Genomic DNA, 15,346 nt, shown 5'->3' on the forward strand with positions numbered 1-15,346 from the left:
GACTTGGCTCTCCCTGCGTCTTCTGCAGCCAGGGGGCCAGGGAGGCTCTGGAAGCTCCGTGCGCCTTGGCTGCTCGAGGCTGCCGGGAGGGAGGAGCTGTGGGTGATACACAGGTGGCTGAGACGCTGTCTGGAAAGTTACCTGTGCAGGCTGCAGACAGGGGTGGGTCCCCGGGAGGGCCGGCGGGGAACGGGCTGGCTGGCGGAGGGAGTCAGAGGCTGGGGGCTTGGCTCATCGAATTGAGTTGCTCTGCAGCTTTCACCACGCTATTCGTGTCCAGCCTGACTATTGTAAACTCTCTTGGAAGGTGGGCGTTCAGCCTAGCGGTAAAGATGCCCACGTCCTATCAGGGAGCACCTAGGGTTGACTCCTGGTTTCAGTTCCGGATTCCAGCTTCCTGCTAATGCAGATAGATCCCTGGGAGGCAGCGCAAGGAACTGGGCTCCTGGCACCCACGTAGGAGACCTGCTGTGAGTTTCTGGCTCTCCAGATGTTGCAAGCATTTGGGGAGTGAAAAAGCAAATAGGGGCCCCCATCTCTCAAATAAATCCCTACAAACTTGTAGAGCATTACAAAATATTTTGGCTGTCTAGAATTTCTTGAGAGAAAGAACGGCATCAGCATGAGACAACTTGTCTTTCCATGAGCGGAGTGGACTCCAGCCAGCCAGCCAGAAGTGCTTTTCTTCCTTCCTTCCTTCCTTCCTTCCTTCCTTCCTTCCTTCCTTCCTTCCTTCCTTCCTTCCTTCATCTCTCTCTCTCTCTCTTTCTCTCTCTCTCTCTTTCTTTCCCTTCCTTCCTTCCTTCCTTCCTTCCTTCCTTCCTTCCTTCCTTCCTTCCTTCCTTCCTTCCTTCCTTCCTTCCTTCCTTCCTTTCGACAGGCAGTTAGACAGTGAGAGAGAGAGAGACAGAGAGAAAGGTCTTCCTTTTTCCATTGGTTCACTCCCCAAATGGCCGCTATGGCCGGCGTGCTACGCCGATCTGAAGCCAGGAGCCAGGTGCTTCCTCCTGGTCTCCCATGCAGGTGCATGGCCCAAGGACCTGGGCCATCCTCCACTGCCTTCCCGGGCCACAGCAGAGAGCTGGACTGGAAGAGGGGCAACCGGGACAGAATCTGGCACCCCAACCAGGACTAGAACCCGGGAAGCCGGCCCCGCAGGCGGAGGATTAGCCTAGTGAGCCGTGGCGCCGGCCCAGAAGTGCTTTTCAATGAGTCTGTGCATACGTAGCGGGGAGGCGATGGGAAATGGGCGATTTTCATTAGACTTTTTCATATTTTGGAAGTTGTCACGAGACAGCCGCAGTGCCTTCCCTCTAGTAACCCCAGGCTGGAAGCCGTTTTCAGACCCGCTACCTTACTTTATCAATGAGAAAACGGAGTCCCAGGCAGGTCAGTAAGATCTCAAAGGCATCCAGCGAGCTAGCGCCTAAGAAGATTACAGACCCCACAAGTCACCTGGTACCCACAGGCCCCTGAGAGACTGAGAGCCGCTGGCTTACTCTGGAGCCAGCTCTGCAGGTTGTGAAACTGCCAAGATCCTCCCGCTGTTTTAGGTCCTGGGTTTATGTCTTTATGATCCAGCTCCTACTTCCTGGGAGGGTCACATCTGCTTCCCCCGTGAGACCCACCCTGGCAGGTGCTCTGAGCGGGGAGCCTGGCGTCTCTTCCTGATCCTTCCCTCTCCTTCCTCTCCAGTCTCTGTCTCTTCCTTCTGGATTGTGCCTCACTTCCAGGGGGAAAAACCTGTTTGCTGCCTCTCTGTGCATGGCTCTACATCGTCGTCACAAATGCCAGGAGGTTCTCTCCCTGGTCCCACCCCTCACCTTAGAGATCCGCCTTCTCCCTGTCCTACACTAGGCTGGGAGGGGCAGGGCAGGCCTGGGAGGAGAGGGGGTGGTTTTTCTTCTCAGAGAACAAAGGTTCCTTGCCATCTCCTCCCCACCCCTCCCCACGAATTCCCAGCCACACCTCATTCTGTGCTCTCTTTCCAGGATGCATGCATAGCTCATACCTGAGAATGCCTTTGGCCGGCATCCCTGGTCCCGTCAGGCACCACCATAGCCTGGAGGAGGTAAACAGAAACTCATTGTCTGCTGGTTCTGCAGGCTGGGAAGTGTGAGCTGCAGCAGGCTAGGCAGGTTTCCCACTGAGTCTTCTTCCCTCGGCCATAGGAGGCGGGGTGCTCATCTGGCCTCTTCTCTCAGTGTATTTGAGGGGTGAAGAGGAGAGAGTAAGCTCTCTGGTGTCTCTTCTCCTAAGGGTGCTGGGTCCATTGGGAGGCCTCTGCCCTCACAATCTCATCAAATCCTGATCTCCCACTGAAGGGCCCTCTTTGAGATACCATCACTTTGAGAGTTAGGCTTTCAGTATTGACAGCTGGGGTGAGGGACACAAACAGTCCGTAGGACCTGGAAAGAATCTTTAAATTTTATTTTCTTCTTATTTATTATTTGTTTATATGAGAGAGAGAGAGAGAGAGAAAATAAGAGCTCCCATCTGCTGGTTCACTCCCTAGATACCCACATGGCCAGGGATGGCAGAGGTAGAAGCCTGGAGCCAGGATCCTAGTCCAGGAGTCTCACATGGGAGACAGGAACTCGATTACCTGAGCCATCACCACTGCCTCCCAGGGGCTGCATTGGCAGGAGAGTGGAGTCACCGACTGACATGGGAATCAAACCCAGCTGCTCCAATGTGTTATGTAGACATCTTAACTACTGGGCTAAGTGTTACTGGAGAATGGCAGGGTTCTTGTCTTCACGCAAGAAAGAATTCAGGCATAAGACAGAAAATAGTGGGAGGTAAAATAGCAAGGTTTATTAGGGAAGGGACATCCGTAAGGATGGATGGGCACCTCTCCAGACACAGCCTGAGAGAGAGTGCCCAGTCACTCAGACTGCGGGGTGGGGAGGAGCGAGGTTACATGATTGAGTGGAGAGAGTACACCTGGGCAGGCCAGGCGGGCGGCTCAGCAGAGAGGCAGAGGGCTGAGCGCGTAGTCTGGTTGAGGCCGGGGGTTTTTAAGGAGATGGGTCTCTGTCTTCACACATCTCCTCCTGAAACAAAGGATTTTATGGATATAGATATTAAGAAGCTCCTATCTGAGTTTTCCCCTGAAGGTATCAGACAGGAGGAAGCCTAGCTGGCGCCTTCCTGAGTTTAGAGGAAGGGTGAGCAAGACCCCCCCCCCCCCCCAGGAGAATTGGGATCCAGAGCAGGGTATTTGAAATGCAGATACTGGGCTGCATCTGGAAGGTTATCAGGCAGAAGGGGCGGGGACCCCCACCTGGCAGGTTATCGGGTAGGAGGGGGCAGGGCAGGATGCGAAGGCTGGGCTGCCCCTGAAACTTCTATTGGGATAACTTTGAGATGCAGATGCATATGCTGGACATAGATGTCTTTTCTTTAGGCCTTTATGTCACACACACATAAGCTTATATCTGACTTCCTACCACACAGAATCTAGTTTCCCTTCCCTTGAACTTGGGCTGTACTGGCCTGCTTTCTAACAAGTAGAAGTGATGCTCCTCCAAGGTACGTTCACTTCCTCCTTATTCTCTCTTGGATCATTGGCTCCAGGGAGGATGGCGGCCATATTGGGAGGATGCTCAAGGAGCTGTGTGGAGAGGCTCAGGTGGCAAGGACCCGCGGCCCCCTGCAATTGTCGTGTGAGTGAGCCCTGAGACATGAGTCCGGTGCCCCACTGAAGCCTTCAACTGCCTGCAGCCTCCTTAGAGATCTTGAGCCAGAAGTTTTCAGCCTCAGGCTATGACCTACTGAAATGGTGAGATAATAAATGTTTCTTGGTGTGAGTGGCTAAATTTGGGGTGCAGCAATGGCTAACTAATACAAAGGAAAAGGCATCTTATGCAGACATCAACTTTCCATTCTCTATGGCTGGTTCAACTTATCAACATTTCTCCTGTTTCTGAATGACCAACGGATCAAAGGGAGAAATGAAAAATGTCTTGGGACAAATGAAAACGGACACACAACATACTGAAAACAGCATCTCAAATTTTAATGAGTCATAAAAATGGCATTAGAAAAGAATAATGGGTGTGGGCATGTGTGGCAGTGGGCTCAGCCATTGCTTGGGATGCCTGCATTCCATAACGGAGCCCCTGGGGGCAATCCTGCCTTGGTTTCCATTCTAGCTTCTTGCTAATGCACACCCAAGGAGGCAGCAGATGACGGTTCAAGAACTTCAGTCCATGCCACTCGTACAGGAGACCCAGATGGAGTTCTCCTGGCTTCTACATGGCCCAGCTCCAGTTGTTGCAGGTGTTTGAGGAGTGAACCAGTGGATGGAAGATTCTCTTGCTCTGCCTTTCAAATAAACAAAAATAAATAAATAAATTCTGGAAAAAAAGGGGGAATGATACAGTCATTGCATATGATATATAAGTTAGCATAATCTTTGGGATCATTAACTCTCATTTAATAGCTATATTACTAAAGATAAATTACATAACTTTTCTGGGCCTCATTTTCCTTATATGATACATGGAGCTATTAATAGTTCATACTTCATAGCTTTACATGATAACATGAACTAATATAGAGCAAGTACTTAGCAAAATATTTGACAAACAACTTTAGTCCATGTTTGTATATTACTAGCGTAAATAGCATGTGTACTGGAACACGGATATGCATAAAGAGATGACTGGTAGGACACACCGAGCCTATGTATTTGCCAGGGTTAATGGATGATCAATTCACGGATTAATAGAGTCATCCAAAAAGCTTGAACTTCAAATGTGACTGATAGCAAGTTGTTATTGAACCCTAATAAAGCAAATATAATACTGAATAAAAAAGTCACATTTCTTAGCTTACAGAAATATAGGAATAATAATCACTGTTACAGAAAATAATAAAGCCACAATAGGATTCTTCAAAAAGTTCATGGGAAATGAGTATAATGAAAAAAGCTGTATATGTATTTCAATTCTTTACACTAAAATAAACTTATTTTTAAATTCCATTTTCCATGAACTTTTTGAGATACTCCTGTGAGGTATGACAGATACGTATATCCCTAGTGCCCAATCAGTTGTAGCTGTTGCTGACAACGTATTGGCTCTACAGCTTGTCCAGGTGATCCCAATGTCACCGCCTCCTGCCTGGCAGGAAGCCCCGCCTTCCCGAACCTTCTCGCAGGTGAAGTCACTACTCATGACTTCTTTAGCTCAGCACAGGCAGCTTCAGGCCTCTCTCCTCGCCTCCCACCATCTCCATTCTTAACCTTTCATCTCAGAATTTCAGCTTTGATGCATCCCACTTCCTTCCTATGGTTACTTTAACCGAAGTGAGTCAGGTCTTACCGAAAAAGTGACCACAATCAGTCAGCTCCCAGCCTCCCCTGGGCTAGGGCTGCCTGGGCAGGACGTAAGGGGAGCATTTACTCAGCCCACTCTTTCCCCTTCTCTCCCCTAAGTCACGGGGCCTCGAGTAGGGCTTCCCCAGCCGCCATGCCCCTCCCAACAGACCGCAGCCTGAAGCCAACCTCATACTCGTCTGATAGCTCAGGGCGGGGACAGAAAGAGTGGCGGTCTGGTCCCTGGTATCCTAGCCGTGGACTAATTGGCTTGTATTCTGCTCTGTCAGGTCCAGCCCTGCTCTCCTGCCCCTGAACGCAGCTCAGAGAGGACTTGGTAGGAGTTTTAAGTTGGGATCACTGAAAAGAACCGGCCATACGTGCCAAGACAACGGTTGGCGTTGTCTTCACACCCACCTGCCCCAGGCGAGCCAGCGTCACTCCCTGGAGCCCTGGAGCTTCAGCAAGTACAAAAACACTAGAAAACTCCCCCTGCCCGACTCTCTGACTGTGGTACGTACAGAAGCTCCTCCTTAGCCTTGTACATCAGCTCAGTCTTTAGGGACTCAGGGAGAAGTCCTTAAAGAATTGAGCGATGAGAAGACCTGGGTGGTCTTTGCTCTTGGCTGTGGAAGTGAGAAGAGTTTTTGCTGTGCATGCAGGTTGGAGCCCCTCTGTCTCCTGGGCCAGGGGAGCTGGCTTCCTTTCTTTGGACTGCAAAATTCCGCCACCCATTCTGAGTCACATAAGAGGCAACAGACACCATTACATGACTTGGATGAGCTCCATTTGTTTATTTAAAAGTAAAATCTGCTGAGAAGACAGACAAACAATGTAACATTCCCAGAGGAATTGAATCACTTTTAGTTAAAACTGAGTTCTATTAGAACCAACTTGAGGGTGTTATAAATAAGGGGTTGAAGATCGAGGTCAGGAGCCTCCCTCTGAGCTGCCGGAAGGGTCACCACCCAAGGGGCTTCCGGGTCTCTCTTCCTAAGAGGCTAGGAGTCTCTGGAACACTCGGAGAGGCCAGGTCCGGGCTCCGGAGGGTAAGAGGGAGCTCGGCTTAGGAGCTAGAAAGTGTGGTCAGGCACAGAAGGAATGGAAGCCTCAGCTGGCTCCCCAAGGCACATTTTTCCCTTTCATATAAATTATAATTTCTCCTAAGACACTCAAATCCCAAAGGGCATCACCCCATGGGAACAGCTTAAATGCAGGTGAAAATAATAAATACTGAAAAAATTATAATAGTGGGCTTCTTTCTAAAGAGTTCACAGAGAAGCTCGGTAAATAAATAGGAACGGGAGCTGAGGTATCAGAGGTAATAAATATTGAGAGGTACAACAGCTTTCCAAGGTGCTGGGTCACCTGACCCAGAGTGTGCAGGTCCCTAACTGATGTCCTAGACTCTAGTCGAGTTGCCATCTTGGGGGTTTTAGCTTTTTATCTTCATTGTCATGTAGGTTTCTATGTAGTTGATGAAGATGTCAAACTCACTCATGGCTTTGTAGACGCCTTTCTCTTGCAGCTGTGGGGGAAGGTGAGAGTCATTTTGTTAAAACCTCTTCTAAGCCATCTTCACTCCCAGGGGCATGGCCCTGGGTGGAGGGGAAGGTCAGAGCCTGGGAACCCAAGCCCAGCTGTGTTGGGGGAGGCTGTGCACTGGCCTGCGTCTCCTCCCAGCCAGCAGCACCGCTGGCAGGTGGCAAGAGGCGCAGTCGCTTGGCAAAGCAGAGCCTTTGGTGTGGTGCCTGTTCAACAGTTTTAAAGGTCACGCATCCGCACGCAAAGATATTAGAGGAAGCGTTGTGAAGACAGAAAGGAGGAGGGAAGGGGCCTGTTGAAAATCTGTGCTCTCTCACCCATGGACGGGGCAGGCCCTGCCCTGCTGCCCTGGCTTACTGTCAGGGGGCCCATGCCCCTGAGGATGGCACCAGCCCAGAGTCTGTCCCCAGGCCACCACGGGAACACAGGACATAGCCTCTGGGAAGCAGGGCTGAAGCAGCAAGGGGCCACTGGAGGGGTGAAGCCCCTTTAGGGCTGGAAGTTGACATTCTCAGCAGCCCAGCAAGTGTGACAGACAGATGGAAAGCGACTCAAAGCCCCTCCAGGCAAGGGGATGTTCAGCTCCCTGCCCCCTCTGAGTTTGGGGAGTCCAGGCTGAGCCCCCACATCTGCTTGGATGTGCACAGTCACGTGTCAGCTTTCTGCACGTGTGGGTTCAGCCCCGAGTCTCAACAAGGTACTTTCTGTACTTTCTGTTTCCTTTGTCACTCTCCCCAGCTGCCGGCTCCCGGGTTCAGACTGGCTGGTCGGCCAGCCCTGCAGGCCTGCCTAGGCGGGGAGCAGTCATTTAGAAACCCCCAAAGACACTTCACAGAAAACAAATGCTCTCTGCCGCCTGAGGCAGTGACACCGCTTGTCGGGTTCCCACACTGCAGCGCCAGGGGCATCGCCTGCCCAGGCTCACCTTGCTGAAGGCGCTCTTCACCTGCTCCACTGCCTTGCTCTTGTTTTCACAGGGGAGAAATCGATGCTGGGGAAGAAAAGAGAAAGTGTTAATGACCTTGGCTGTCAGCCCCTGGCGACCCCAGCTGGCCAGATGTACCCTGAGAAGAGCCCACTCTCATAGTTCCCGGGGACAACAGGGCCGAGTGCCTGGAGCGGAGCCGTTGCTATAGGAGAGGCTCAGGTGTTTGCCAGGCTGGGCTAAGACCCAGGGGTGGGCTCCTCAGGCAGAGCCCCCCCAGAGTCTGTTGGGCTGCAGAGGGGGCACACCGGAGTCGGGCCCTTTCCTGACTCTCAGTCTTAGCTGCCAAAGATTGCTTCTAGGCGCTCAGGAGTTGGAGATGCAGTCTCACCTGGGGCACCGAGCCCTTCGCCAAGCTCTGTCCTGACTGTCTAGCATCAGTGAGACTGAAGGAGACTGTTTGGGTGAGGGTACCATTTCAGTGGGAGAAATAAGTTATCTGGAAGAATTATTCCTGTTGGCAGCGTGGGGACACTGGTTGCCCTGGCCCGTATAGAACACCAGGGAAATTCTGCCAGTCAGTCTGCCCCACTTGGAGCTTGGCTCGCAGGGTCCAAGAATAAGAAGTGAGCTGGGAGTCTTAGCTCCTCGTCCAAGGCGTGGGTCCAACAGGACCCCAAGAGCCCCGACTGAAGCTCCAAGCCACTTTCAGGAGGAGAGAGGGGAGTAGTTAATAAGCCACAAATGACTCACAAATAACAGGAAAGCTGCTTGCATATCTTCACATGTAAATGCCCAGCAGCTGCCCCCACCCCCTCTGGGAGAGAAATGAGCAAGAGCTCATACCCCGGGGTTGCCTTGCACCCTTCCAACTCACAGCCAGCCTGCCTGCCTGTGCCTGTGTGCCCCAGGGCAGCAGAAGGCAGCCTTCCAGGGGGCAGCTGCCAGGAGAAGGGAGAAGCGTCTGCTACTCACACATTGCCGCAGCCTCAGCCTGAGGGTCTTCAGGTTTTCCCCCAGGGAGTTCACGTGCTCCCTGACGGCTGGACTGTGGTTCTCAGCTTTCGGCATCACGTCCTTCAGGTAAAACTGGATCATCTCAGACAAGGCTTGGCATCCCAGGTAACCCTACGGGCAAGAGCCAAGGCGGTGGGTGAGCGGGAGGAAGGGCTGACACGACGCTACCCCTCAAGAACACAGCTTTGTCCCTGGGGCCTAGTCCTTTGTAACCCTCCCGCTGAGTGCTGAGTTAAGATCTTTGACTTCTCCTTTTGTGAGCGAAGGAAGCAAACCCCGCTCCCCCGCAGCGGCAGGGCCGAGCCTCCCTTCCCTTAATCATGCTGCACCCTCCTCCCCCACCCCCACCCCCGCCTCTCACCTTAAGGTCCTCCAGCAGGGACTCGTTTAACAACACGCTGTCCAGCTGATCCTTCGTTTGCTGCAAGGGGAGCCAAAGGAGAATGAACCCGAGGTTTAGGAAGAGACCGGACACGCGTGCCTGGCTGATGCCCTTTGGTGTTGTAGGCGTTTTGATTGTTAATCAAGGTAGCTAGCTCCGAAATTGAGAGTTTTAAAATCAGGAATCCATAGTGCTGGAGCCATTCGTTAAATCAGGTCCTCTCCCTTGGAAATCAAGTGATATATATATATATACATATATATATATATTATAATTTTTTTCCCTCCAAAGCTTTGCCTCTGTCCCCATCTGCTTCCTGCAGCAGAGCCACCTGAGGCTCTGGAGGGCCACCCATGTCAACCTCTAGTGCCCGGAGTCCCTCTCGGGTCCTGCTGCTTCTGTCCCTTCTCCACTCTGTGGACACCCAGCTCCAACCCTGAAAGGTCTCTGGCAGCAGGAAGCCCCCCCAGCTAACGTGGACTTCCTCCCCGAATGCTGCTCCCCATGCCTTCAGCCCCTCAGGTCGGGAACCTTGGGAGGAGAGGCAATGATGTTCTCCCTGGAGAACAACCCCACCTCCAGTCACAGCCTCGATTTCTCCCAGTCAACACAGAACTGGACTCCAGCAGAATCCTAGAAAAAGTTCTGAGCGCAGAAGAGATGGTCCATTCCCCATGTAGGCTCAGCTTTTCATGCACGTTTGTGGCATCACCTGGACTTATCTGAACTCACTGAACCCACGGCTTGACCTAGGACTGTCTGAAGAATTCAAGTTTGAGGGGACTGGGCGCTGGAGGAGGAGAAAGAGGGGAGATGGTTCTTCTGGCCCCTGCAGAGTGCCTAGTTCAGGCAGCCCCCGGAAGAGACAAAGTCAGGAGGGCATCATACTCACAAAGAAAGTCTTCACCCTGCCAAAGGCAGCACGGAGCTCGCGGAGCATGTGGGGCAGGCCGCCTGGGAAGTGAATGCAGCTGTTCTCAGCGGGGGTGTCCTGGCCTCGGCTGGCCCCTGTCCCACCCAGGAAGACCAGGCAACATAGCAGAGCTGAGCTGAGCATGGTGGAACTCTGCCTGCTTCTAGAGTCCGCCTTGTGGTTTGCTTTTGCAAGAGCAAGCCCCTGATGTGTGGACCTTCACATCCTTGTCCCCCTTTTATATTTGTGAGGCCTCCTCATTCACAATGTCACAGAGTCACATATTTCCTGGCAAAGGTTCTGATCAGAGCTCCTCCCTCCTCTAGATCTCTCCAAGTTTGCATTGGTTGAGCTTAAAGTTTTCAATTTTTGCATTGTAAGCAAAAGGACTGGTTGAAGTTGAACTTCTGCATTACAGCTATTTTTAGGATTGGCTACCTCTCTCTCTTTTTTTAAAGTAATTTTCAGCGTCTCATTTGAAACAGTTGATTTCCTGGGGAGAACAGCTGTGGGTTCCACTAGCATGTTCCTAGGTCACAGTGACGTGGGTAAGTTGCCTGTTCAAGACGCTGGCATTGAGAAATAATCGGGTTCCCCCCACCCAACCTGGTTTGACTATTCCAGATTTCTCCTTGCTGACTTGACAAGTCACCTTAGTCCCCTGGGCCTCAGTTTCCCCAAGTGAAGATCAAATGTTCAAAGAGCTTGGTTTCCTAAGGGACAGGTGAGGTCAGGGGTGGCTCCAGCTCCTTCCGTAGCCCTGGCTCTGCTGAGATTCTAGAGCCCCTGTTTCCACCTCATCAGGTGTCCCAGTACTTGGGGAAGTTCTAAGAGTATTCCACACTTCCTGAAAACTGATCCCCTGCCAACCGGGGAGTTTCACCATGGCCTTTAGATTGGATCTTAGTCCATTTGATGGTGAGTGAACCCAGGCTGTTATGTAATCTGCACAAGTGTCCGTGGGTGCAATGCGCCCCCTGTGCAGGAAGGAAGGTGTAGTTAAGCATTCCCTAGGCGTCCTTTATGGTTGTAACTGTCTTTGGCTGGAGGCTCAAGCTTGAAAGATAGGGAGGAAGAAGCAGAGGTGACCAGGAAAATGAGCCAGGATTCCATGGAGGCTGGGCAGCTGGCCTCTTCTCCCCCCGGTGCCTACGTCTGCCCCTTCCCAAAGAAGCCTTAATAGTCAGGACTTGTTCAGATCCCGGGAAAGTCTCTGGGGTTCTTTGCTGGGACCTTGACCGCTTCTTTCCATAGGGCCTTTGCCCCTACCCAGTTCAGACAGTCAGTGGGAAGAGTGCTGGCCTGGGGCAGGGGCCTAGGTCTGTTGCTGTATGCCCACGGCAGGTCACTTGTCCTTGCTGTATCTTCCACCTGTCACAGAAGGGCACAAGTTGCTGCCCTGCTGCTTTGGGCTTAAGTAGTGAGTGGCCCTCCCCTTCCTGACCAGCGCTGGGACATCTCCTGTGGCTCCAGGTTCTGAGACTGCTGGGTTGGAGAAGGTTGCCATGCCAGAGGAAAGGGGCATACCCTGGGCCCAGCCAGTGTGGGTGAGTGGGTGGGAGGGAGGACGAGAGAGCCCAGGGCCACCTCGTGGATATACCTACCATGGTGACCTGTGTGTCCGGACCCAGGGACCCCTCCCAACCCTTCGGGGAGTGTCAATGCAGGAACCAAAGAGTTGTGAAGGAAGAGAGACCCTTCTAGAAACTGGAATGGTGCTAACTTGGGAATTGCTCCTATTGCCAGACTTACTGGAATGAGGAGCAGTGAGTCCTGCTCCCAGGAGGCACAGGGAAGAGACCAGGACCTGGGCTTCCTGTCCCTTCCCTCTTGACTCTGGGTGTTTTGAGCTGTGTCTGCTTCAGCCCACAGGGCTGCCCCTGTCTGGGCTGGGTGTTGCAGGTGCACACGCAGCACAGCAGACCGGCACAGGCCAGAGGGGTTGAACCCCAGTGAGGCTGTGAGCTCCTCCCTGACCCAGGCAGCACGGAGCCCTCCTACTTTTGTTTCTTCACTGTGAAATCTATAATCTTATATGGCTGTCATCCGTGTATACTCCCTTTTCTTGCCCAATCAGCTGTGAATTCCCCAGTGGGATTTTGTTTTATGCATCTCTGTGGACCTGGTACCTAGCACTGAGTATGGCCCACAGAAGGTGCCAGAGGCACTGTCTTGTGAGCCTGGCCAAAACAGAGGGTGCAGCGCTGAGGATGCTGGGCTGGGCACAGGCAAGCACTCAGAGGGCTGGTGAGAGCAGCTTAGTGAGCGGGCACGCCCCTCTTCCAGTTGTTCCTTCTTAAAATGTGAGACAGGCGCACATCACACACACGCACACACACACACACTGGCAGGGAGAATGGCAGTATGTAAAAGCCCTCTGTATCTTTCTTTAATCCATAATCCATCAAATAGGGTTAAGATTACGAGCTGACTTCTTTGTTTTCAAACATGTAGCTGAGAATTTGCAACCTTTTATTGAATAGCTGATACTTGCAACATTGATTTGAAGCCATTGTCTACACTTATCTCAAGATTTCAGAATCTAACTCCTCAGAGACAACCATAGGTAGGCTCCTTGATGCCAGTGCTTATTTACTCCCTGGGAACAACCTTCCCCATCAACACATTTCCTGCTACCTATGTCAGGAGATGGGTGTGGACGCCTAAGGAAAATGAAGACCTGTGTCCTTGTACTGGCAAAACAAGAACCAGATGACGCCTACTTCTCAAGTCTTTGAAGATATCTGTTCATCTGAGAGTCACTAGGATCCACTGGGAAAAGTCCCAAACCCATAGGTCACATCAGAGACACAAATGCCAGCCCCTGCATGCTTGAGTTTGGATTTGAGTGTGAGGGCAGAGCCTGTGTTAGGAAGGAAGTGAGCCAGCAGTGCCCAGGGATGGGTGTGATGATAGCCTGGGCACCTCCTGGTCCTGTGCATCTCAGGAAGACACCGAAGCCAGTCAGCAGCCTATGAGCTCCTTGAGGGCAAATGGCCTGAAATCTTTAAGTCTCGATGCCTAGCAGGTGCCTGACAATTAAACGGAATTTAATTGAATTTTCCAGCAGGGACATGCTTAGAAATCAAAGGAAGATTGTGGGAGGGGAAATACCTCTCCTCTTCCACCCCCACTCCAAAATATCCCCTAATGTCTTTATTCAGCTGCAGATGGAAGTAAACCTGACTAAGTATGGCTTACAAGAAAGAAAGGGATTTTATCCTTTGGTTTCAGCCAACACCAAGTCCAGAGGTTGGCAGCCCGGGGTGGGCATGTCACTCAGATGTCATCCACTGTGTTCTTTTGCCGTTCTGTCCTCCTGGCCTTCGTGACACGATGTCATAGAGAGGGGAGATGGTAAAGTCCGAGTTCAAAGGCACAGGAGATCCTAATAGTGTTTTTGGGAAGCTCCAGGCTGTAAATTTCACCACCAAAGGCAGAGAAGTTGGGCAGACAAGAACTGCTGGGGAGAGAGTGAGCGCAAGAGAGCTAGCGAGCACGTGCGCAGGCTTTGAAGGGTTGTCTCTCCAGGAACCCACCTTCCCGATCCCCTCATGCCCAGTGAGCAGCTGCCTTCTTGGTTGCCCTGTGCTGTGCTGTGCTGCAATTCTGCAGTTCAGCCTTGAGGGTGGGGACCAGGCTGGGAGCCCCGTGGCGCTGTAATAGGGAGATCACGGAAGCTGGACTTGCTGTGCCGGGGTTCAGCCAGCAGGGAGCAGGCGAGAGGCTGATGCAGGTGGAGAAGGTGACCATGCCCACCTGGGGAACAGGAGACGGTGGGCAGTCCTAATGAAAAATCCCCTTGGGGCTGGCTCCTATTTGCTGTAAGCAGTTATTTTTTAAAGCCGATAATGGGAGTTTCATTTCTTCTTATCCTTGACGTCTAGTGTATAACCCTGTTTTGCCAGCTTGAAATTTCTGGTATCCCCTTGAATAACCTTCCTGGGCTCCGTGGACAGAGGCTTCTCTGGTGGCTGTGCTGCAACAAAGCTCACGTGTGTCCCACACCCCAAGTGCGGCCGGGTGGGGGCCCGCGGGGGCAGGGGTGGGAGGTGGGAGGTGCTGTCCTCCTTGGGCTGCTCTGCTTTTGGCCTCGTGACTGGGGTGCTTCTGAATAAAGACCTGTTGGGGGAGGCCTCCAGGAGGAGCGTGAGTTGGGGCTGGCCCCTAGGTCAAATCGAGCGAGGGTTATGCAAACAGTACTGGGTCCCCTCTGAGGATCGTGGCTGGCAGACACTGGAAACCACAGCGGAAGGGCTGATCTCCGGACAGCCAGTGTGGAATTCCCCTTTGTGTAACTAGGGTGCCAAATCAAGCAGTTTGGATTTTCCTTAGGGCATGGACACTGATCTGTAACTTGTCATGTGAGAAATTTGGCTTAGCAGGTACCGCGGCGTCAGGTGTTGGAGCCCCGGCCTCCAGAGGCTACAGCTGCCTCTGCTGTGTCTGTGTGGCCTCCTGGGATAACGATGGGCCCCTGAGTCTGGGGCCACACATGGATTCTCTGGGCTCCAGAACTTTCTCTGCTAAGATTTCATTTGCTTAGCTCTCTGGATGGGTGGTGCCTCAAATGTAACACATTCTAGCCGTGCTGGCCTTAGGTGTGTGGGACTTTCGCAGTCCATGGGAAGGGCCCTGCCCTTGCTCCACTGTCACTGTCTTGAAATTAATAACCACAGAGCGAGGGACCCCACATTTTCATTTGCATTGGTTCCACCCAGTGTACATAGTTGATTCTGTAGCTGAGGCCAGATCATCCTCTTCTCTCTCTCTGGCCTCACTTTCGTCCAGGGCTGCCTAACTCAGCGGTGGAGCCAGTATCTGTCTCTACAGGTAGTTTGTTGGGTTCTCCCTCCCCCTTGCTAACCCATATCCTGCCCACCACCAGATCCCCCAATTTATCTTTAGGTCCCCAGTGTGCTCTCATCCCTCAGCATCTACCAAAAAAATAAAAAATGAATAAAAGCTCATCTCTCTGGGACCTCAGAACAAATGGCAGGTGCTGCTCTGACATCCTTGCTCTGAACTGCTCCCCAGCTGGCAGCCAGGGTGATGCTTTCAAACGCCCATCTGACCGGGACTCTCCTGCTACTCGAGCCCTTCAGTGACGCCCTGTTCTCCCTCTTTTGGTGAAGTAAGGAGCCGGATTCTTTAAGGCGATCTAGAACTTTCTGTATCCCTTGACCCTGCCTGTCCCTATGCTTCAGTTCTCAGCACGAGTCACTTCCCTCTGCATTCCAG

The 15,346-nt window shown here is 52.2% G+C and overlaps 1 protein-coding gene across 2 annotated transcripts; it reads right to left on the reverse strand.

Annotated features, from left to right (window-relative positions):
• Positions 1–4,069: 4,069 nt before the first annotated feature.
• On the reverse strand, positions 4,070–10,292 carry IL10 (interleukin 10). 2 transcript variants are annotated; one of them, XM_062211293.1, is made up of 5 exons: positions 10,085–10,292; positions 9,172–9,231; positions 8,769–8,921; positions 7,794–7,859; positions 4,070–4,329 (listed from the first exon to the last, which is right to left on the reverse strand). In XM_062211293.1, exons 1-5 carry the CDS (start codon positions 10,247–10,249, stop codon positions 4,165–4,167), a joined length of 609 nt encoding a protein of 202 aa, XP_062067277.1. In that variant the 5' UTR covers positions 10,250–10,292; the 3' UTR covers positions 4,070–4,164. The 2 variants fall into 2 exon arrangements, with proteins under 2 accessions (XP_062067277.1, XP_062067278.1); XM_062211294.1 differs by lacking the exon at positions 4,070–4,329 and adding an exon at positions 6,592–6,851.
• Positions 10,293–15,346: the final 5,054 nt, after the last annotated feature.

The sequence above is a fragment of the Lepus europaeus genome, chromosome 14, assembly GCF_033115175.1.
Source record: "Lepus europaeus isolate LE1 chromosome 14, mLepTim1.pri, whole genome shotgun sequence".
NCBI classification, from domain to species: Eukaryota; Metazoa; Chordata; class Mammalia; order Lagomorpha; family Leporidae; genus Lepus; species Lepus europaeus.

What these genes read in the sequence shown, in the direction of transcription:
- IL10 (XM_062211293.1), bottom strand. Translation starts at nt 10,249, where the DNA reads ATGCTCAGCTCAGCTCTGCTATGTTGCCTGGTCTTCCTGGGTGGGACA. An exon ending in CCCTGCTGGAGGACCTTAAG is followed by an intron (nt 8,922 to 9,171) that starts GTGAGAGGCGGG and finishes TCTTGCCCGTAG; the next exon opens with GGTTACCTGGGATGCCAAGC. An exon ending in TGAAGAGCGCCTTCAGCAAG is followed by an intron (nt 4,330 to 7,793) that starts GTGAGCCTGGGC and finishes TTTATTTGAAAG; the next exon opens with GCAGAGCAAGAGAATCTTCC.